This window comes from Strongylocentrotus purpuratus, unplaced genomic scaffold (genome assembly GCF_000002235.5).
Source record: "Strongylocentrotus purpuratus isolate Spur 01 unplaced genomic scaffold, Spur_5.0 spur5_scaffold_2, whole genome shotgun sequence".
Lineage (NCBI taxonomy): Eukaryota > Metazoa > Echinodermata > Echinoidea > Camarodonta > Strongylocentrotidae > Strongylocentrotus > Strongylocentrotus purpuratus.
This window is the reverse complement of record NW_022145605.1, coordinates 38,677,661-38,699,425: the sequence shown is the minus strand read 5'-3', so window position 1 is coordinate 38,699,425 and position 21,765 is coordinate 38,677,661. Positions and strand designations below refer to the sequence as shown.

Genomic DNA, 21,765 nt, shown 5'->3' with positions numbered 1-21,765 from the left:
AACAGAGTCATTTGTGAAATGTATCCTAAGTTACATGATATTATTTACGGACGAAAATATATTCATTGCACTACCAGCTCTAACATTTAAAATTAAATCTATATCTCTCTATCTGCAGATGTAAATGTCGATATGTCATTTGTTTTTGGAGGAGAAACGAAAATGAGTTTCTGATTATGAAACGGGAAAGAGAAAAGAAAGGAAAAATAAAGGAAAAGAGAACTACAGTTGAATGCACTTACCTGGAGTTGGGCACGTTTCTGGATTGAACGATCCATCTGGACAACGGCAGGTGTAAGCTGAATTACCAGAACCAGTGATCAAACATGTGCCTCCATTACAGGGTGAACTAGAACAGGGATCTAAAACACAAACAGCAGATAATGTAATCATTATTTCGCTTCAGCAAACTAAAATTCAGACATTAAATGTTTTATCATGTGAAAAAGGTGAAGTCACTTAGAATTCAACACAGTCAAATGTCAAATGTATCCACAGTTGTATGATATTATTTACGGACTAAAATGTATTCGATCTATATCTCTCTATCTGCAGATGTAAATGTCGATATGTCATTTGTTTTTGGAGGAGAAACGAAATGAGTTTCTGATTATGAAACGGGGAAGAGGAAAGAGAGGAAAATAAAATAAAAGAGAACTACAGATGAATGCACCTACCTGGAGTTGGGCACGTTTCTGGATTGAACGATCCATCCTGACAACGGCAGGTATAAGCTGAATTACCAGCACCAGTGATCAAACATGTGCCTCCATTACAGGGTGAACTAGTACAGGGATCTATAACACAAACAGCAGATAACGTAATGATAAAATTATTCCGCTTTTATATAGCGATTAATACATCTACGATGTCTCTAACCGCTTGAAAAATATACTATTACGCCGATCATTGGATTCAATGCTTACCCGCACACACTGTGTGCACAATCTCCACTCCCTGGAGAGTATTCCATCCAGGCGTTACTTTACGCTCAAAAACTGTTTGACGAACAATGACGGTAGCATCCTACGTATTCATTATCTCGCTTCACCATGCGAATATGCAGACATTAAATGTTTTATTATGCGAACGAGGTGAAGTCACATATATTTCAACAGAGTCAATTGTGAAATGTATCCTAAGTTATATGATATTATTTACGGACGAAAATATATTCATTGCACTACCAGCTCTAACATTTAAAATTAAATCTACATCTCTCTATCTGCAGATGTAAATGTCGATGTGTCATTTGTTTTTGGAGGAGAAACGAAAATGAGTTTCTGACTATGAAACGGGGAAGAGAAAAGAAAGGAAAAATAAAGGAAAAAAGAACAACAGTTGAATGCACTTACCTGGAGTTATCTCATATCTAATGAGCTATGACCTTTTACCTCTGACCTACATACTCCGAAACCGAACTTAGGCCGTGTTTTGATACCATGTACTTTTATATCAAATTTCATTAAAATCTGTCAAACATTGCTAAAGTTATCGAACGGAAACCAGATTCGCATATTCAATGAGCTATGAACTTTGACCTACATACTCCGAAATAGAACTTAGGCTGTGTTTTGATACCATGTACCTTCATATCGAATTTCATTGAAATCTGTCAAACATTACTAAAGTTATCGAACAGAAACCAGATTCGCATATTAAAAAAGCTTTGAACTCTGACCTACATACTCCGAAATAAAACTTAGGCTGTGTTTTGATACCATGTACCTTCATATCAAATTTCATTAAAATCCGTCAAAAATTGCTTAAGTTATCGAACGGAAAACAGATATGTATTTTGTCCCATAGTTAATGACAGGGCGAACTAGAACATGGATCTAAAACATACGAGAAGGTTTAAATTCATATTTCATCTACTCCTGTCAACAACGTGTGAAAAGAAAATCTCTCTTTAGCATTGTACTGTATGGTAATATACGTTGGATGGAATCTTTTAAATGGCGGGGTTCATTTAATAATTACGTACGTGCTCACGAACGAGTCACAGAAGTTATTAGGAATAGGGCCGCGCATTCATGTTATCATGTACCCGACACGAGCAAACAAATTTAGAGGATGTATTTACTCCTGGTAATGAACAAAACATGAATTTCCGAATGAAACAAAATTTCACAGGATGATCAAAAATAGACAATTATGGGTAATACCAAACCTCTTTAAGTAGAAAAATGTAAAATCCATGAGTAATAAGCAAAAATGATAGAAAAGCTTTGCTTATGACGATCCCCCCTTTCTATGTATGATTTGTATGTGACCAAGTTAAAAATTCATAATTTGTGATGATGTATATGGAAAATAAATGACTCTCAAATCAAAATCGAATCAAAATCAAATCAAAGTCAAGCTACTCAATCAGTCTCATATATTGAACTTCAAGAGATATTTCGATTTAGGAAATGGCAAGTGTACACTATCAAACGGTCATTTGAACGAAGTACTACGAGAACAATAAATGTCAAAGTAGTTAATATATTAAGATGAAAACCGCCAGTTTAATCACTCTTTGTGACAAGTTTGTCAAAAGGTCCATAAAAACATCAATTTTAGTTTCGTTGATCTCCTCGTCCAATTCCAGGAACATAATGGGGCGGGAGGGCTTGTACGTCTTGGATAGGGAGAGGGGAGAGGGAAAGGGGAGGGGGAAGGGGGCTTGGGGTTCTTGCATTCAGTTTCAACATTTGCCTCGCCTTTATATATTTACAAACAAGCACAAAATGGTAAGGCTTGAGCCCCTTAATAAGCCCCCTCTAGAAACGCTCCTGCTATAACACCAACAGGAATTCCTAACACATAATACCAAACGTTATTTCTATACCACTCTGTAAATATCTATACCCTCCCATGCCATAAGTATTGCAACATGATGAAATTCGTTAAATTTGTGGTTAATGACTTCTCTTTGTTGTAGCGGTGTTTTGTTCGAAATTGAACATGCATGACCGTTGTTTCGGTATAAAATGAATGTGCACCTTGTTCACTTTCTTATTCAATGCTACTGAGTCATTCATGCACGCACCATGGTTAAGACAGCCGAGTTATCTAACGAGCAACGCCGACAAATCGTTGCATTGAGACAGGAGGGGGTTTCGGTAGCTCGGATTGCTGATCGCTTTGGGGTATGCCGTCAAACCGTGTACCGAGTGTGCAAACGCTACGAGGACACAGAAAATTCCGACAAGCGACCAAGACCTGGCAGAAGCAGGAAGACAACGCCCCGGGAAGATCGCTACCTTCTGCGTCAGGCCCGTATGACCCAATTCGATTCAGCCCAAACTTTGGCAGCTCACTGGAGCGACAGAATTGGTAGCAGAATCTCAAAGAGAACAACACAAAGACGCCTGTACTCTTACAATCTCCATGCCCGCATTTCCAGGAGAAAGATTCTGATATCTCGCGTCAATCACCTAAGACGCATCAGGTGGGCCACCCGAGTGAGGGATTGGACTTTGGAGAACAATTGGAGGCATTTCGTCTTTTCAGACGAGAGCAGGTTTTGTCTGTCTTCGAACGACGGAAGAGTAAGAGTCTGGCGTGAACCTAACACCTCTTACGACCCAAGGAACCTTACTTACACCCAAAGGGGTTCAGTTTCAGTCATGGTCTGGGGATGTGTCGGCCTCTATGGAGTTGGCGATCTTGTTGTCGTAGATGGGAACATTGATAACGCCAAATATCGAGATATTCTGGACGCCCACTTGTTTCCATCCATTGCTAACATCTTTGGCAACGCGCAACACCCGTTCGTCTTCCAGGATGACAACGCACCTGCACACAGGGCAGCCAGGATGGACCAATGGTATGACGAAACTGGCGTCAACAGGGTGCAGTGGCCGGCGCAATCACCAGATGCTAACCCGATAGAGAATCTGTGGGATGACATCAAGAGAGCCAACACCAAAGACCGACCAACCACGAGGGAAGGTTTGGTCCGCTCTATCTTCAGGGCCTGGGGCAGCATCACCCAAGAAAGATTGCAAGGACTCTACGCGACGATGCCAAGAAGGATGCGCGCCATCATTAGAAGGCGAGGATATCCAACAAAATACTAGAGACTCGTGAATCTTACATGAAAAATGACTATTGATATATCAATAAAATGTGCCTGATAGTATGATAAAAAATGATGCACTACATATTCATTAAAACAGCACTCATTTTCATGTAATTATTTGTCTCCTGTGTAATGTGTGTGTCTATGTTGCAATACTTTTGGCACGGGAGGGTACATTCCTGAAAAGGGCTGAGGTAATATTCACTTCTTTTGCTATTTATAATTATGTTAACTGTAATTTTGCATTATAACTTTGATTTTCGATATGTTTGTTATACCAAATAGAAATTTGTATTACTCGCTTACCTACGATAACAGAACAGTCGTCTCCAGTGAACCCGGTAGTACATGCACAGATGAATAATGGAGAGCCAGGGAAGACTTGCGTACATGTTGCTCCATTTCGACAAGGTGTACTACTACATGGGTCTTCTTATGATAATGTTTGACACGGTTATTTACTTAATACAATCGCGTAATGTAACAATAACACGAATAGTACAATATATGTTTCTGCAAAGGCATTGGGAAGAAAGATCAGAGCCCCGTCTTATGATTAGTTGCTACTGATTCAAACTAATTACAACTTGATATCAATAACCACTCCATTAGAATTTGAAGTTTGACATCACTCCGGATAAAACAGGACCCAGATCTCAAAAGAAAAATAACTTTGTCCAAAGAGTTTTCATACGAGCATTTATTAAACGAGAGAAAAAGAGGGAAATAAGTGAAAAAATATGTTAAAATGTAAGTAGAAATTAGATATATATCACCAGGTACGTAGTATTTTTGAAATATCTACATACATGATCCTGTGAAAAGATGTAATAAATGTCAGTTATTAATCATAACTCAAGAAATATCATAGAATTTAGATGTCCCGAAGAGGTCTTGTAGATTTTGTTGTTCTTTTACAACTTTGTATCCCAAATCTAACATTAAATGTCATAAACCTGTACAAAAAAATACAAGAATGGCAAGGGGAGAAGGAAAATGTAAATGCAGATAATTAATGCAGAAGCAAGAGACACAGTGAATTGCCTGGAATTAAACTAGATGCTAAAAAGATGCTAAAAATATGCTGTCATTAAATCAAAACGATACAGCGATTAAATACACATGATATAAGACAATAGAATGAAACAAAGACTACGTAAATATCGCTAGACGAAAGCAGATTGACATAAACTCAATAAAAAAATACTCTTTAAATTATCTCAAGCATCATAGCAAAGCTAAACCAATTCAATTTCAAGATTGAATTCAGTTCTTAAAACACACCCGTACATATCCGCACAACGTTTCACCGTATGTCAAAAGTGACGTCAAAAGCCACGTCACACTGACTACTATCGACCACAAATCATATCATAAATGGGATAAACTCGTAAAATCACCCAAATACATGCACCACACCCTCATTCTCGTTCACCCAAACCGACAACATCACAACATATGCGTGACATTTTCACATTACCGTAACACTTTATCTTCCAATAAATGGTGTTTCTTGAATTCTTGCTTCAAAATACTATATATATTACGTAGATTGAAATGTATTACACGAGTGTCTTTGGATAGCATGCGGGGGGGGGGGGGGTGCATGTCCATTGCTTAACATTATTGTATTACCATCCTATTTTTTAAAAGTGTGTGTTGTCATGGCGGCCCCATAAAAAAGCCGCTTGCCTTTTGGGGGAATTCAGCATCGGTCTTAATACACATTAAGCTGTAAACATTTTGTGATATTCATTTTGGTACAAGAAGGAAACGTGTTCTTTTGAATTATGAATCATGCTTACCCGAGGTCTGGCAGTTGATTCCAGTATAAAGTGGTGGACAGGCGCAGGAATAAGACTCGACATCAGTCACCGTGCAAGTACCCCCGTTCTCACAAAGGCTAGGATTACATGGAGCTGAATTTAAAATTAAAAAAATTAGAATTGCATCCAAATTATGAATAAGAATTGTCTAAAGAAAACAAAGGCTATGGCTGTGTGATATTAAATGATTGTAAAGACTGGGGTGATACTTCCTGTGTCCAAAATCACACTAAACACGGGTTAAAATTTTTGACAGGGTTAGCAGTACACGGAGTTCTAATTGCATCAAGCAGATCGGCAAGATTGTATCAATAGTATGCTAAAAATAATACCAATAGCATAGAAGCTATATCAGTTTGATATTGGTATTGGTAATTTTAATCATATTTACGTGGTGTATAAAAGTATTTTTTGTATGAGTCGCAGGACAGAGGCAGGAGTAATTATGCTTGTTGTTATCATTGTCGTTATTCATAGCAGTAGTAATATTAGTAGTAGAAATAGAAGTAGCAATAGTAGTTGTGGTGGCAGTAGTAGCAGTACTACTACTACTACTAGTAGTAGTAGTAGTAGTAGTAGTAGTAGTAGTACTAGTAGTAGAAGTAGCAGAGGAGGTAGTAGTATTAGTGGTGGTGGTGGTGGTGGTGAAAGTAGTAGTAGAAGTAGTAGTAGTAGTAGTAGTAGTAGCGGTGGTGGTAATCATACTTACCAGGAATATCGCAGTTTGTTCCCACATAAGTGGCGGGACAGGTGCAGGTATACCAAGTATCACCTCTTATGGCACACACTCCTTCGTTCTTGCAAGGATCGGGGTTACACGGAGTTGTAGTTGTACCTAAAAACGAACAAACAGAGGAGCCATAAATATATATGTTATCAATGTTAAAAGACGCAGGTATATCATAAACAGATTTAGATTTAGATTATGATGATAATAATAATACTACAGTACTAATACTAATACTTATACTTATACTAAATCTACTACAATTACTACTAATATAAACAACAATACAAATAATAATAGTGTCTATAATAATATTATTAAAATAAATAGAAAATAAACAATATTATTGTTCATATTGATATAATCATGATAACATATAATGGGATATAATTTGCTATAATATGATGAAATATGAAATGCACATCCGTATATGGGCCTTATGGAAGGACAGAATGCCAATGCCATACTGGTGCTCCGATATTTCTGCGGGTTCTTACTGCTCCTGGCTTTATTTCGTCAAAGGTACAGTGTTAGGGTTAGGGTTACAACTGATTTTGTTAGGTCTAGGGTGAGGGTTACAACTGATTTTGTTATATTTAGGGTTAGGGTTACAATTGATTTTGTTATATTTAGAGTTAGGGTTAGGTATGTTTGGTCCAGGTTTGAAGTAAAGAATTGGGCCAGTGTAGGACATTACCGCGGAGCGATTGTCGCAGGATCAAGCGATAAATGTAAAATCACCTTTTCTTCCGATGGTTGAGGCGACACCAAATTTAATTGACTCGAAATCAAGAGTAAGTTGATCCGAATTGACATTAAATTTGATGCTAAATTCTATGTTAAATACATTTTGGATGCCAAGGGCTGAACCTTGTACCAATGCATTAAACAATCTGTCTACCTTGCCAAAATTCTTCTACATTCTAACGTTTCAAGCATCACATTTGAATTCATACTCAGATGTGTTTACCCTGACTTTGCTTTGAAGTTTGCAGGAAAAGTAAGCAAGTAATGAGCCTTCGACTAAGCTTTAAACAGATAACATACCAATCAATTTGGAAATTACAGAATAATGTTTATTTACTCTTTTGGTCGCATACAGTCCCGGTAAATCCTTCAAAACAGTTACACCGGATGCCACCGCCCTGAATCGTTTCACAGGTTCCGTTGTTACAAATCCAATCATTATTGGTTATGCAATTATCTGGCAAGCAGTGGAAGTGTTAGAGTAGATTAGTGAATTGTTAGAGTAGATAAGTGAATTGTTAGATATTTTTTTCACTAGGTAAGGGCCCTGAAACATGAAGACTTACAATCGATTGAATTCATCTGTTCAATACTAATTGTTTGCTTGATTTTTTGTTTTTATTTCTGCGTTTTCAAAATAGAACACAATCATATCCATAAAGTAAACAATTTTTACAAATATTTTTCAATGAAAATAGATGAATTACAGAAAACGCAAGAGACCCCCATCATGAGCGGTAAGCTTGAAATCGATGGCGGCCTCGAGAGAATAGCGGCAAACTCTAAATTGATTAGCACTCAACTTTATGTTGCCATGGTTAAATGATATATATACCTATTATAGCATACATAAGACATACTATAGATTTATTCAATTATAGCCAGAATAATTTTTTTGAAGGTATATTTTTATGTTACAAGACCCTCGAGGTTCTTTACACTAAACAGCTTTAGTCTTTAGACTCACAGGATGGGTTAAAATGACAATTAAGAAAAGGAAGTCAGACATTGTTAACACAATTTGAGAGGAAACGGTTACATATTTTGACATAAAGATGACGGGAATATATAAGTATAAGCTTCACAATACAAATATTACATCGACTCAAATGACCAAACGAATAGAATAAGAAAAACTGGGTAACATTGACATAAACAGCTAGACCGCTTTGGAAAAGTTGAATAACCATTTGAGAAAAAAAACACGACATTGACACAAATAAGTGAACATGTACAGACATAATTATCTATGACGGGAATATATAAGTATAAGCTTCACAACACAAATATTACATCGACTCAAATGACCAAACGAATAGAATAAGAAAAACTGGGTAACATTTACATAAACAGCTAGACCGCTTTGGAAAAGTTGAATAACCATTTGAGAAAAAAAACACGACATTGACACAAATAAGTGAATATGTACAGACATAATTATCTACTTATTTTAAAATAACTATACATTTTGGGGAAAAAAAGCATTGCATCGATCCAAAAACCTAAACGTAGACTTAAATAAATGACACAGATAACTAAACATTTGGTAAAAACACATAGCTGGGTTAGCACTCAACACAAATTTCATACAAGGCGGGGGTGCACGGTTTTTTAAAGCTTTGTTATGGTACAACCTGGTGAAATATAAATCTCTCTCTCGCTACCTGTTCCGCAGAAAAATCCTGAGAATCCTGCCTGACATTGACACGTGTATGGAGGATTTGCTCCGGGTGCTGAGGTGCATCCTGCTTCGTTCTCACATAGATTCCCATTGCAAAGGTCTTGGACTGTAAAGAGGAAGAATGGACAAAAAAAGAGGAAAGAGGTTCGTTAAACCAAGGTCACTCCAAAGAGACCAACCCCAGACCGACAAAAGAGCGAACAGAAATACTTCTGTCACTGCGACGAGACCGATACCAGGCCGATACGAGACCAAATAGAGACGGAACAAATAAAATTACCTTAATACCCCGTAAAAGACCCCAAATTACCCCAATGAAAAGCATTTGATCGGTTTAGAATAAGACGGTCTGGCGGTAAAATAGGAGTACAAATTGTCGTGAAAGAGGTGTTTCTATAATCCTGATAAAAATTAAAATCACATACACGATCAGAACATACATTCATAGGGAAATTACATTCATGACGAGGATTTATAGGCAACTTACTGGTCATTGAATCATACCAGAATAATAATTCGTTATGAAAGAAGAAGAAGGACAAACAAATAGTTAAGAACACGGTAAATATTTATTGATGAGGATGGAAGAAAACATGAAACTATATCAAATGCAGTTTGATGAAATATGAAAACAATGGTCCTTTCTTATATGAACAAGAATGAGTTGTCATTAAGCATGTTCGCGTATGTACTTATATGTTCTATATAGACACTATCTATACAGCAAAGCAATACATGAATATGACATACATTAGGGAATGAAGTAAATATAATGATATATTACTAGAGATTTACCTGATGATCACATACTATCATTTCGAGCAAAATAATCTACCAAAGCAAAACCATGAGTGGAGCTTAACTCAAAGTAAAGTAAGTTTAATAATAAACAGCTAAAATTTTGATACAAACCCATTTCACAAAATTCTCCGCTGAATCCAGTGGGACATTCACATGTGTAGTTAGTGATAGAGCCAACTACTGTGTTACATGAAGCGCCATTTTCACAGCTATTGTTATCACAAGGGTTTATTTCTAGAAGGTTAGAAACAAAGTTGCGGATATAATGATTGGAAGTAAAGTAAAGGCAACGGTAAGACACACACTTTACTCACAACAAAGTCTACGTAAAAACATGGACAACCACTACATAGTTATTAGGCATTCAACAAGCACAATGGTGTGACTATATTTACATGACATGGTTACGATTTGGGGGTAAGGTTATGATAAGCATGCAGTATATTTTATCCATTTGGTAGATTGCTGAGCAAAGCACACATAACACACATTTCGTGAACTAGGATAACGTAGGACAGATGAAAATGTCTGATTATTTTGCTGTTAGAAATACAGACCTGTTTCACATCGTTCTCCAGAGAATCCAATCACACATTCACACGTGTAGTTTACAGAGTTAGGCATAGGTTTACAGGTAGCTCCATTTTCACACGAGTTATTAGCACATGGATCTATTTCTACATGAAAACAAGGCAGAGATGTAAAGGTACATTGTTATATTAACTCCTAATCTAGGACAGAAAGTGAAGGCCTAATACGTCTTTTCATACACTCTAAAAACTAAAATGCTAAATCAACATTTAAAAGGGCTGTGGAGTAACCACTTTCTAAAATTGTCAGTTCAACACTTTTACCATGCTAGATTCAACTGTTTATAGTGTTAGATCCAGCATGTGGGAAGTGTTAATTTAGCCCCTTAAATTATGATCAACATTTTAGTTTTAAGAGTGTAGTTCAGAGTGAAAATAATTGATTGGCTTTGAACTGCTACTAAACATTGTGAAACAAATCCAGCAAGCGAAGCAAACAGGAAAACAAAACATAAAGGCTTTAGTTTTTGTTGTGGAAAGGTAATTATTTCTAGAAACACTGTTGATAGAGATCCTGATAACATACGAATATAAATTTTCTAGGGCATTAGAAATATTTAGATATTAGGAGTTTAGGGAGCTGGGTTTCTAATTATATAATGATAGGCCTACAAATGAGGTAATGATAATGATACAATTATTTACGTACATGTTCCAACCCAGCAAAGCAATGAGAAAGTTCAAATGAGTATGGAAAAAACTGAATATAAAAATGAAAAAAACGAACCTAGTTCACAGAATTTTCCGCTGAATCCGGTAGGACATTCACATGTGTAGTTAGTAATAGAGCCAACTACTGTGTTACATGAAGCGCCATTTTCACAGCTATTGTTATCACAAGGGTTTATTTCTAGAAGGTTAGAAACAAAGTTGCGGATATAATGATTGGAAATAAAGTAAAGGCAACGGTAAGACACACACTTTACTCACAAATAAGTCTACGTGAATACATGAACAGCTACTACATAGTTATTTGACATTCAACAAGCGAAATTATGTGCCTATATTTACATGACATGGTTACGATTTGGGGGTATGGTTATGATAAGTATGCAGTATAATTTATCTATTAGATAGATTGCTGAGGAAAGCACATATACAACATATTTTGTGAACTAGGATAACGTAAGATAGATGAAAACGTCTAATTATTTTGCTGTTTGAAATACAGACCTGTTTTACATCGTTCTCCAGAGAATCCAATCACACATTCACACGTGTAGTTTACAGAGTTAGGCATGGGTTTACAGGTAGCTCCATTTGCACACGAGTTATTAGCACATGGATCTATTTCTACATGTATACAAGACAGAGATGTGAAAGGGACAATGATATATTAACTCCTAATCTAGGACAGAAAGTGAAGGCCTAATACGTCTTTTCATACACTCTCAAAACTAAAATGCTATATCAACATTTAAAAGGGCTGTGGAGTGACCACTTTTTTCAAATTGTCAGTTCAACACTTTTACCATGCTAGATTCAATTTCTTGATAGTATTTGATCCAGCACGTGCGAAGTGTTCATTTAGCCCCCTTAAATTATGATCAACACGTTAGTTTTAAGAGTGTAGTTTCAGAGCAAAACAATTGTGTTTGCTTCAAACTGCTACTAAGATGGTGAAACATATTTAACAAGCAAAGCAAACTAGAAGCAAAAAAGGCTTTATTTTTGTTGTTGTGCAAAGATAATTCTTTCTATAAGCACTGTTAATAGAGATCGTGATAACATACGCATGTAAAAGTTTTAGAGTATTAGAAATATTTAGATATAAGGAGTTTAGAGTGCTCGGTTTCTTATAATATAATGATAGGCCTACAAATGAGGTAATGATAATGATACAAATATTCATGTACATGTACTACCGTAGCAAAACAATGAGAAAAGTTCAAATGAGTATGAAAAAAACGAACCAAGTTCACAGAATTCTCCTCTGAATCCGGTGGGACATTCGCATGTGTAGTTAGTGATAGAGCCAACTACTTTGTTACATGAAGCGCCATTTTCACAGCTATTGTTATCACAAGGGTTTATTTCTAGAAGGTTAGAAACAAAGTTGCGGATATAATGATTGGAAGTAAAGTAAAGGCAACGGTAAAACACACACATTACTCACAAAAAAGTCTGCGTGAATACATGGACAACTACTACATAGTTATTTGACATTCAACAAGCGAAATTATGTGCCTATATTTACATGACATGGTTAAGATTTTGGGGTATTGTTATGATAAGTATGCAGAATAATTTATCTATATATTAGATAGATTGCGGAGGAAAGCACATATAAAACACATTTTGTGAACAAGGATAATGTAAGATAGATGAAAATGTCTGATTATTTTCCTGTTTGATATACAGACCTGTTTCACATCGTTCTCCCGAGAATCCAATCACACATTCACACGTGTAGTTTACAGAGTTAGGCATAGGGTTACAGGTAGCTCCATTTGCACACGAGTTATTAGCACATGGATCTATTTCTACATGAATACAAGACAGAGATGTAAAGGTACAGTGACATATTAACTCCTAATCTAGGCCAGAAAGTGAATGCCTAATATGTCTTTTCATACACTCTCAAAACTAAAATGCTAAATCAACATTTAAAAGGGCTGTGGAGTGACCACTTTCTAAAATTGTCAGTTCAACACTTTTACCATGCTAGATTCAACTGTTTATAGTGTTAGATCCAGCATGTGGGAAGTGTTAATTTAGCCCCTTAAATTATGATCAACATTTTAGTTTTAAGAGTGTAGTTCAGAGTGAAAATAATTGCATTTGCTTTGAACTGCTCCTAAACATTGTGAAACGAATCCAGCAAGCGAAGCAAAAAGGAAAACAAAGCATAAATGCTCTATTTTTTGCTGTGCAAAGGTAATTCTTTCTAGAAACACTGTTGATAGAGATCCTGATAACATACGAATATAAATATTCTAGGGCATTAGAAATATTTAGATATTAGGAGTACAAATGAGGTAATGATAATGATACAATTATTTACGTACATGTTCCAACCCAGCAAAACAATGAGAAAATTTCAAATGAGTATGGAAAAAACTGAATATAAAAATGATATAAACGAACCCAGTTCACAGAATTTTCCGCTGAATCCGGTAGGACATTCACATGTGTAGTTAGTAATAGAGCCAACTACTGTGTTACATGAAGCGCCATTTTCACAGCTATTGTTATCACAAGGGTTTATTTCTAGAAGGTTAGAAACAAAGTTGCGGATATAATGATTGGAAGTAAAGTAAAGGCAACGGTAAGACACACACTTTACTCACAAATAAGTCTACGTGAATACATGAACAGCTACTACATAGTTATTTGACATCCAACAAGCGAAATTATGTGCCTATATTTACATGACATGGTTACGATTTGGGGGTATGGTTATGATAAGTATGCAGTATAATTTATCTATTAGATAGATTGCTGAGGAAAGCACATATACAACATATTTTGTGAACTAGGATAACGTATAGATGAAAATGTCTGATTATTTTGCTGTTTGAAATACAGACCTATTTCACATCGTTCTCCCGAGAATCCAACCACACATTCACACGTGTAGTTTACAGAGTTAGGCATAGGGTTACAGGTAGCTCCATTTGCACACAAGTTATTGACACATGGATCTATTTCTACATGAATACAAGACAGAGATGTAAATATACAGTGATATATTAAAGACTTTTAGATTTGCGTGGACTGATACGTATGACGTCCTTTCAAGGCAATGCATTAAAAGGACGTCGATCGTAGCAATCCCCATTGTCTTCGTGCGAATCTAAAAGTCCCTATTAACTCCTAGACTAGGACAGAAAGTGAAGGCCTAATACGTCTTTTCAAACACTCTCAAAACTAAAATGCTAAATCAACATTTAAAAGGGCTGTGGAGTGACCACTTCCTAAAGTTGTCAGTTCAACACTTTTACCATGCTAGATTCAACTGTTTATAGTGTTACATCCAGCATGTGCGAAGTATTAATTTAGCCCCTTAAATTATGATCAACATTTTAGTTTTAAGAGTGCATTGCAGAGGGAAAAAAATTGTATTTGCTTTGTACTGCTACTAAACATTGTAAAACATATTCAAAGAGCAAAAGCAAACAGGAAAACAAAACATAAAGGCTTTAGTTTTTGTTGTGCAAAGGTAATTCTTTCTAGAAGCAATGTTAATAGAGATCCTGATAACATACACATGTAAACGTTCTAGGGTATTAGAAATATTTAGATTTTAGGAGTTTAGGGCAGGCGCGGATCCAGGGGGGGGGCCGAGCGTGACTTGCCCCCCCCCCCCGCAAAAAAAAGAGAGAGAGAGGAAAGGAAAAGAAGGGAAAGGGAAAGAGGAGAGAAAGGGAAAGAGAGAAGAGGAAGAAGAAAAGAAAAGGGGGAAGAAAAAGATCGGGGGGCCGAAAGGGCCTTGCCTCCCATGCTGTTGCCCCCCCCCCCCAATCACAAAAATAAGAGAGAAGGAAGGAAAGGAAAAGAAAAAAGAAAATGGGGAGATACTGGCAAACTGATAGGGGGTAGGGGGCTTGTGGGAAATCAAATTTAAACGTGGTTTATTTCTAATTCCATAACGGTAGATTACAAATAATGCTGAAATGACATAATTTCAGAGATTTTTCCTCACTTTTTAGTAAATTATACGTTTTTATGTGACAAATTCCTAAATTTACAGCCAGGCAAGAAATGTGATTTTTGAGATTCCTACATGTCAGGGCCCGAGGAACGGCGGGGATCGAGAGCCTCGAGCCCCCCCCCCCCCAACTTTTTTTGAAAAGGTATATTAAAGAAAAATAAAAAAGAAAGAGAGCAAGAAAGAAAAAAAGAGTTAACTGCTAGTGTCAAAAAATAGTGAGGCATCAAAATATGCTCATCTGACCGTGATTAAATGCCTAAAGCCCCCAAGCTTCCGGGGGCTCTGCTGGTCCCTGGATTCCACCTAGGGCCCTAAGGCGGGCCCTTAGATGCTCATTTGACGGTAATTTAATGTCTAAAACTCCTGAGCCTCCGGGGGCTCCACCGCCTCGACCCCACCAGGGGCCCTAAGGCGGGCCCCTGAATGCTTATCTGACCGTAATTTATAGCCCCTGAGCTTCTGGGGTCGGACAAGTTATCAAAATGTGTTTAACTGACCGCAGGCGCGTAGCCACGGGGGGGGGGGGGGGGGGGCTGTGGGGGCGGTCCCCGAAAATCGCCGTCAAAATAAAATAAGAGAGGAGAGAAAAGAAAGAGGGCGTAGGAATAAAAAGGAGCAGACAAAGAACATCTTTGAAATTCAGACAAGGATTAAGAGTAGAGAACGGTACAACGCATCGTCTTCTTTCTCTAATGATTTAATAAAACGTCAAAGCTTCCGCGCTTCACGCAGGAGGGGAGGGGGGGGGGGGACTGAATTCAGACAAGGATTAAGAGTCGAGAACGGTACAGCAAATCGTCTTCTTTCTCTCAAAATCTCATGAAACGTCCAAAATTCCGCGCTTTGCGCGGTAGGGGAAAAAACTGAATTCAGACGAGGATTATTATCGAGAACAGTATAACGGATCGTCTTCTTTCTCTAATGATTTTAATAAAACCTAAAAGCTTCCGCGCTTTGCGCGGGAGGGGGGGGGGGAAAACTTAATTCAGACGAGAATTATTTTCGAGAACGGTACAACGAATCGTCTTCTTTCTCTATTGATTTAAATAAAACTTAAAGCTACCGCGCTTCGCGCGGGAGGGGGGGGGGGGAACGAATTTAGACAAGGATTAAGAGTCGAGAGCGGTACAACGAATCGTCTTCTTTCTCTAATGATTTAATGAAACTTAAAAGCTTCCGCGCTTCGCGCGGGAGGAGGGAGCCTGAATTCAGACGAGGATTAAGAGTCGAGAACTCTACAGCGAATCGTCTTGTTTCTCTAATGATTTAATGAAACGTTAAAGCTTCCGCGCTTCGCGCAGGAGGGCAGGGGGGAACTGAATTCAGACAAGGATTAAGAGTCGAGAACGGTACAGCGAATCATCTTCTTTCTCTCATAATCTTATGAAACGTCAAAAATTCCGCGCTTTGCGCGGGAGGGGAAAAACTGAATTCAGACTAGGATTCAGAGTCGAGAAAGGTAATACGAATCGTCTTGTTTCTTTAATGATTTAATGAAATGTAAAAGCTTCCGCGCTTCGCGCGGGAGTGGGGGGGGGGGGGGGGAACTAAATTCAGACGAGGATTATTTTCGAGAACGGTACAACGAATCGTCTTCTTTCTCTAATGCTTTTAATGAAACTAAAGAGCTTCAGCGCTTCGCGCGGGAGGGGGGGGGGGCCTGAATTCAGACGAGGATTTAGAGTCGAGAACTGTACGACGAATCGTCGTTTTTCTCTAATGGATTAATGAATTGCAAAAGCTTCCGCGCTTTGCGCGGGAGGGGGGGGGGGGAACCTGAATTCAGGCGAGGATTTAGAGTCGAGAACTGTACGACGAATCGTCTTTTTTCTCTGATGGTTTAATGAATCGTAAAAGCTCCCGCGCTTTGCGCGGGCGGGGAAAAACTGAATTTAGACGAGGATTATTTTCGAAAACGGTACAACGAAACGTCTTCTTTCTCTAATAATTCAATGAAACGTCAAGAGGGAGGGGGAACTCGCCCCTCCCTGCACCCACCCCCCTCCCCGCATTACGTCACTGCTGGTCAATATTACGTACCAATATTTGGCTCGCATAATTTCAAATTTGGCCCCCCCCCCCTCTAAGAAATCCTGGATCCGCGCCTGGTTTAGGGTGCTGGGTTTCTAATTATATATTGCTAGGCCTACAAATGAGGTAATGATAATGATGCAAATATTTACGTACATGTTCCAACCCAGCAAAACAATGAGAAAAGTTCAAATGAGTATGGAAAAAAACTGAATATAAATATGAACAAAACGAACCCAGTTCACAGAATTTTCCGTTGAATCCGGTAGGACATTCACATGTGTAGTTAGTGATAGAGCCAACTACTGTGTTACATGAAGCGCCATTTTCACAGCTATTGTTATCACAAGGGTTTATTTCTAGAAGGTTAGAAACAAAGTTGCGGATATAATGATTGGAAGTAAAGTAAATGCAACGGTAAGACACACTTTACTCACAAAAAAAGTCTACGTGAATACATGGACAGCTACTACATATTTATTTGACATTCACCAAGCAAAATTGTGTGATTATAATTACATGACATGGTTACGATTTGGGGGTATGGTTATGATAAGTATGCAGTATAATTTATCTATTAGATAGATTGCTGAGGAAAGCTCACATACAACACATTTTGTGAACTAGGATAACGTAAGATAGATGAAAATGTCTGATTATTTTCCTGTTAGAAATACAGCCCTGTTTCACATCGTTCTCCAGAGAATCCAATTACACATTCACACGTGTAGTTTACAGAGTTAGGCATAGGGTTACAGGTAGCTCCATTTTCACACGAGTTATTAGCACATGGATCTATTTCTACATGAATACAGGACAGAGATGTAAAGGTACAGTGATATATAAACTCATAATCTATGCGGAAAGTGCCTAATACATCTATTCATACACTCTAAAAACTAAATGCTAAATCATCAATTTAAAGGACTGTGGAGTGACCACTTTTTTAAAATGTCAGTTCAACACTAGTTTTACCATGCTAGATTCAACTGTTGATAGTGTTGGATCCAGCATGAGCGAAGTGTTCATTTAGCTCCCTTAAATTATTATCAACATGATAGTTTTAAGAGTGATGTGCAGAGTGAAAATAATTGTATTTGCTTTAAACTGCTACTAAACATTGTAAAACATATTCAACGAGCAAAAGCAAACAGGAAAAAAAAACATAAAGGCTTTAGTTTTTGTTGTGCAAAGGTAATTCTTTTATAGAAACACTGTTGATAGAGATCGTGATAACATATACATGTAAACGTTCTAGGATATTAGAAATATTTAGATATTAGGAGTTTAGGGTGCTGGATTTCTAATTATATAATGATAGGCCTACAAATGAGGTAATGATAATGGACAAATATTTACGTACATGTTCCAACCCAGCAAAACAATGAGAAAAGTTCAAATGAGTATGGAAAAAAACTGAATATCAATATGAACAAAACGAACCCAGTTCACAGAATTTTCCGTTGAATCCGGTAGGACATTCACATGTGTAGTTAGTGATAGAGCCAACTACTGTGTTACATGAAGCGCCATTTTCACAGCTATTGTTATCACAAGGGTTTATTTCTAGAAGGTTAGAAACAAAGTTGCGGATATAATGATTGGAAGTAAAGTAAATGCAACGGTAAGACACACACTTTACTCACAACAAAGTCTACGTGAAAATATGGACAACCACTACATAGTTATTAGGCATTCAACAAGCACAATGGTGTGACTATATCTACATGACATGGTTACGATTTTGGGGTATGGTTATGATAAGTATGCAGTATAATTTATCTATTAGATAGATTGCTGAGGAAAGCACATATACAACATATTTTGTGAACTAGGATAACGTATAGATGAAAATGTCTGAATTTTTTGCTGTTTGAAATACAGACCTATTTCACATCGTTCTCCCGAGAATCCAATCACACATTCACACGTGTAGTTTACAGAGTTAGGCATAGGTTTACAGGTAGCTCCATTTTCACACGAGTTGTTAGCACATGGATCTATTTCTTCATGAATACAGGACAGAGATGTAAAGGTACAGTGATATATAAACTCATAATCTATGCGGAAAGTGCCTAATACATCTATTCATACACTCTAAAAACTAAATGCTAAATCATCAATTTAAAGGACTGTGGAGTGACCACTTTTTTAAAATGTCAGTTCAACACTAGTTTTACCATGCTAGATTCAACTGTTGATAGTGTTGGATCCAGCATGAGCGAAGTGTTCATTTAGCTCCCTTAAATTATTATCAACATGTTAGTTTTAAGAGTGATGTGCAAAGTGAAAATAATTGTATTTGCTTTAAACTGCTACTAAACATTGTAAAACATATTCAACGAGCAAAAGCAAACAGGAAAAAAACATAAAGGCTTTAGTTTGTGTTGTGCAAAGGTAATTCTTTTATAGAAACACTGTTGATAGAGATCGTGATAACATATACATGTAAACGTTCTAGGATATTAGAAATATTTAGATATTAGGAGTTTAGGGTGCTGGATTTCTAATTATATAATGATAGGCCTACAAATGAGGTAATGATAATGATACAAATATTTACGTACATGTTCCAACCCAGCAAAACAATGAGAAAAGTTCAAATGAGTATGGAAAAAAACTGAATATAAATATGAAATAAACGAACCCAGTTCACAGAATTTTCCGCTGAATCCGGTAGGACATTCACATGTGTAGTTAGTGATAGAGCCAACTACTGTGTTACATGAAGCGCCATTTTCACAGCTATTGTTATCACAAGGGTTTATTTCTAGAAGGTTAGAAACAAAGTTGCGGATATAATGATTGGAAGTAAAGTAAAGGCAACGGTAAGACACACACTTTACTCACAACAAAGTCTACGTGAAAACATGGACAACTAATACATAGTTATTTGACATTCAACAAGCACAATGGTGTGACTATATTTACATGACATGGTTACGATTTTGGGGTATGGTTATGATAAGTATGCAGTATATTTTATTCATTAGTTAGAATGCTGAGGAAAGCACACATAGCACACATTTTGTGAACTAGGATAACGTAGGACAGATGAAAACGTCTAATTATTTTGCTGTTTGAAATACAGACCTGTTTTACATCGTTCTCCAGAGAATCCAATCACACATTCACACGTGTAGTTTACAGAGTTAGGCATGGGTTTACAGGTAGCTCCATTTGCACACGAGTTATTAGCACATGGATCTATTTCTACATGTATACAAGACAGAGATGTGAAAGGGACAATGATATATTAACTCCTAATCTAGGACAGAAAGTGAAGGCCTAATACGTCTTTTCATACACTCTCAAAACTAAAATGCTAAATCAACATTTAAAAGGGCTGTGGAGTGACCACTTTTTTCAAATTGTCAGTTCAACACTTTTACCATGCTAGATTCAATTTCTTGATAGTATTTGATCCAGCACGTGCGAAGTGTTCATTTAGCCCCCTTAAATTATGATCAACACGTTAGTTTTAAGAGTGTAGTTTCAGAGTAAAACAATTGTGTTTGCTTCAAACTGCTACTAAGATGGTGAAACATATTCAACAAGCAAAGCAAACTAGAAAGCAAAACAGGCTTTATTTTTGTTGTTGTGCAAAGATAATTCTTTCTATAAGCACTGTTAATAGAGATCGTGATAACATACGCATGTAAAAGTTCTAGAGTATTAGAAATATTTAGATATAAGGAGTTTAGAGTGCTCGGTTTCTTATAATATACTGATAGGCCTACAAATGAGGTAATGATAATGATACAAATATTCATGTACATGTACTACCGTAGCAAAACAATGAGAAAAGTTCAAATGAGTATGAAAAAAACGAACCAAGTTCACAGAATTCTCCTCTGAATCCGGCAGGACATTCACATGTGTAGTTAGTGATAGAGCCAACTACTTTGTTACATGAAGCGCCATTTTCACAGCTATTGTTATCACAAGGGTTTATTTCTAGAAGGTTAGAAACAAAGTTGCGGATATAATGATTGGAAGTAAAGTAAAGGCAACGGTAAAACACACACATTACTCACAAAAAAGTCTGCGTGAATACATGGACAACTACTACATAGTTATTTGACATTCAACAAGCGAAATTATGTGCCTATATTAACATGACATGGTTAAGATTTTGGGGGTATTGTTATGATAAGTATGCAGAATAATTTATCTATATATTAGATAGATTGCGGAGGAAAGCACATATAAAACACATTTTGTGAACAAGGATAATGTAAGATAGATGAAAATGTCTGATTATTTTCCTGTTAGAAATACAGCCCTGTTTCACATCGTTCTCCAGAGAATCCAATCACACATTCACACGTGTAGTTTACAGAGTTAGGCATAGGGTTACAGGTAGCTCCATTTTCACACGAGTTATTAGCACATGGATCTATTTCTACATGTATACAAGACAGAGATGTAAAGGTACAGTGATATATTAAAATTGTCAGTTCAACACTTTTACCATGCTAGATTTAACTGTTTATAGTGTTGGATCCAGCACGTGCGAAGGGTTCATTTAGCCCCCTTAATTATTGATCAACATTTTAGTTTTAAGAGTGCAGTGCAGAGTGAAAATAATTGTATTTGCTTTGAACTGCTACTAAACATTGTGAAACATATTCAA

The 21,765-nt window shown here is 37.0% G+C and overlaps 2 protein-coding genes across 14 annotated transcripts in view; both read right to left on the bottom strand.

Moving 5' to 3' along the window:
- The window catches only part of LOC105440969 (fibropellin-1-like), an 89,853-nt gene that overhangs the window by 39,994 nt on the left and 28,094 nt on the right, over nucleotides 1–21,765 (bottom strand). For 10 of the 12 annotated variants that reach the window (XM_030992371.1, XM_030992376.1, XM_030992372.1 and 7 more), the window contains exons 6-9: nucleotides 9,037–9,159; nucleotides 7,710–7,829; nucleotides 6,608–6,733; nucleotides 5,878–5,991 (exon numbers count right to left, since the gene is read on the bottom strand). In XM_030992371.1, coding sequence (XP_030848231.1) covers nucleotides 5,878–5,991; nucleotides 6,608–6,733; nucleotides 7,710–7,829; nucleotides 9,037–9,159 — 483 coding nt within the window. Of the gene's footprint in view, nucleotides 1–5,877; nucleotides 5,992–6,607; nucleotides 6,734–7,709; nucleotides 7,830–9,036; nucleotides 9,160–9,965; nucleotides 10,089–10,411; nucleotides 10,527–21,765 lie in introns of those variants that run through there. The other 2 variants (XM_030992382.1, XM_030992375.1) reach the window with 2 other exon arrangements.
- LOC115926861 (fibropellin-3-like) lies at nucleotides 11,506–13,709 on the bottom strand. 2 transcript variants are annotated; one of them, XR_004065315.1, is made up of 4 exons: nucleotides 13,532–13,709; nucleotides 12,808–12,927; nucleotides 12,358–12,480; nucleotides 11,618–11,737 (listed from the first exon to the last, which is right to left on the bottom strand). XR_004065315.1 is itself a non-coding variant. In XM_030992385.1 (3 exons), the coding sequence occupies exons 1-3, from the start codon at nucleotides 12,872–12,874 to the stop codon at nucleotides 11,589–11,591; spliced, it is 339 nt and encodes a 112-aa protein (XP_030848245.1). In that variant the 5' UTR covers nucleotides 12,875–13,183; the 3' UTR covers nucleotides 11,506–11,588. The 2 variants fall into 2 exon arrangements, 1 of the variants encoding a protein (XP_030848245.1); XM_030992385.1 differs by lacking the exon at nucleotides 13,532–13,709 and having other exon boundaries at nucleotides 11,506–11,737; nucleotides 12,808–13,183.

What these genes read in the sequence shown, in the direction of transcription:
- LOC115926861 (XM_030992385.1), bottom strand. Translation starts at nt 12,874, where the DNA reads ATGCCTAACTCTGTAAACTACACGTGTGAATGTGTGATTGGATTCTCG. An exon ending in GGGAGAACGATGTGAAACAG is followed by an intron (nt 12,481 to 12,807) that starts GTCTGTATATCA and finishes CTAACCTTCTAG; the next exon opens with AAATAAACCCTTGTGATAAC. An exon ending in AGGAGAATTCTGTGAACTTG is followed by an intron (nt 11,738 to 12,357) that starts GTTCGTTTTTTT and finishes GTATACATGTAG; the next exon opens with AAATAGATCCATGTGCTAAT.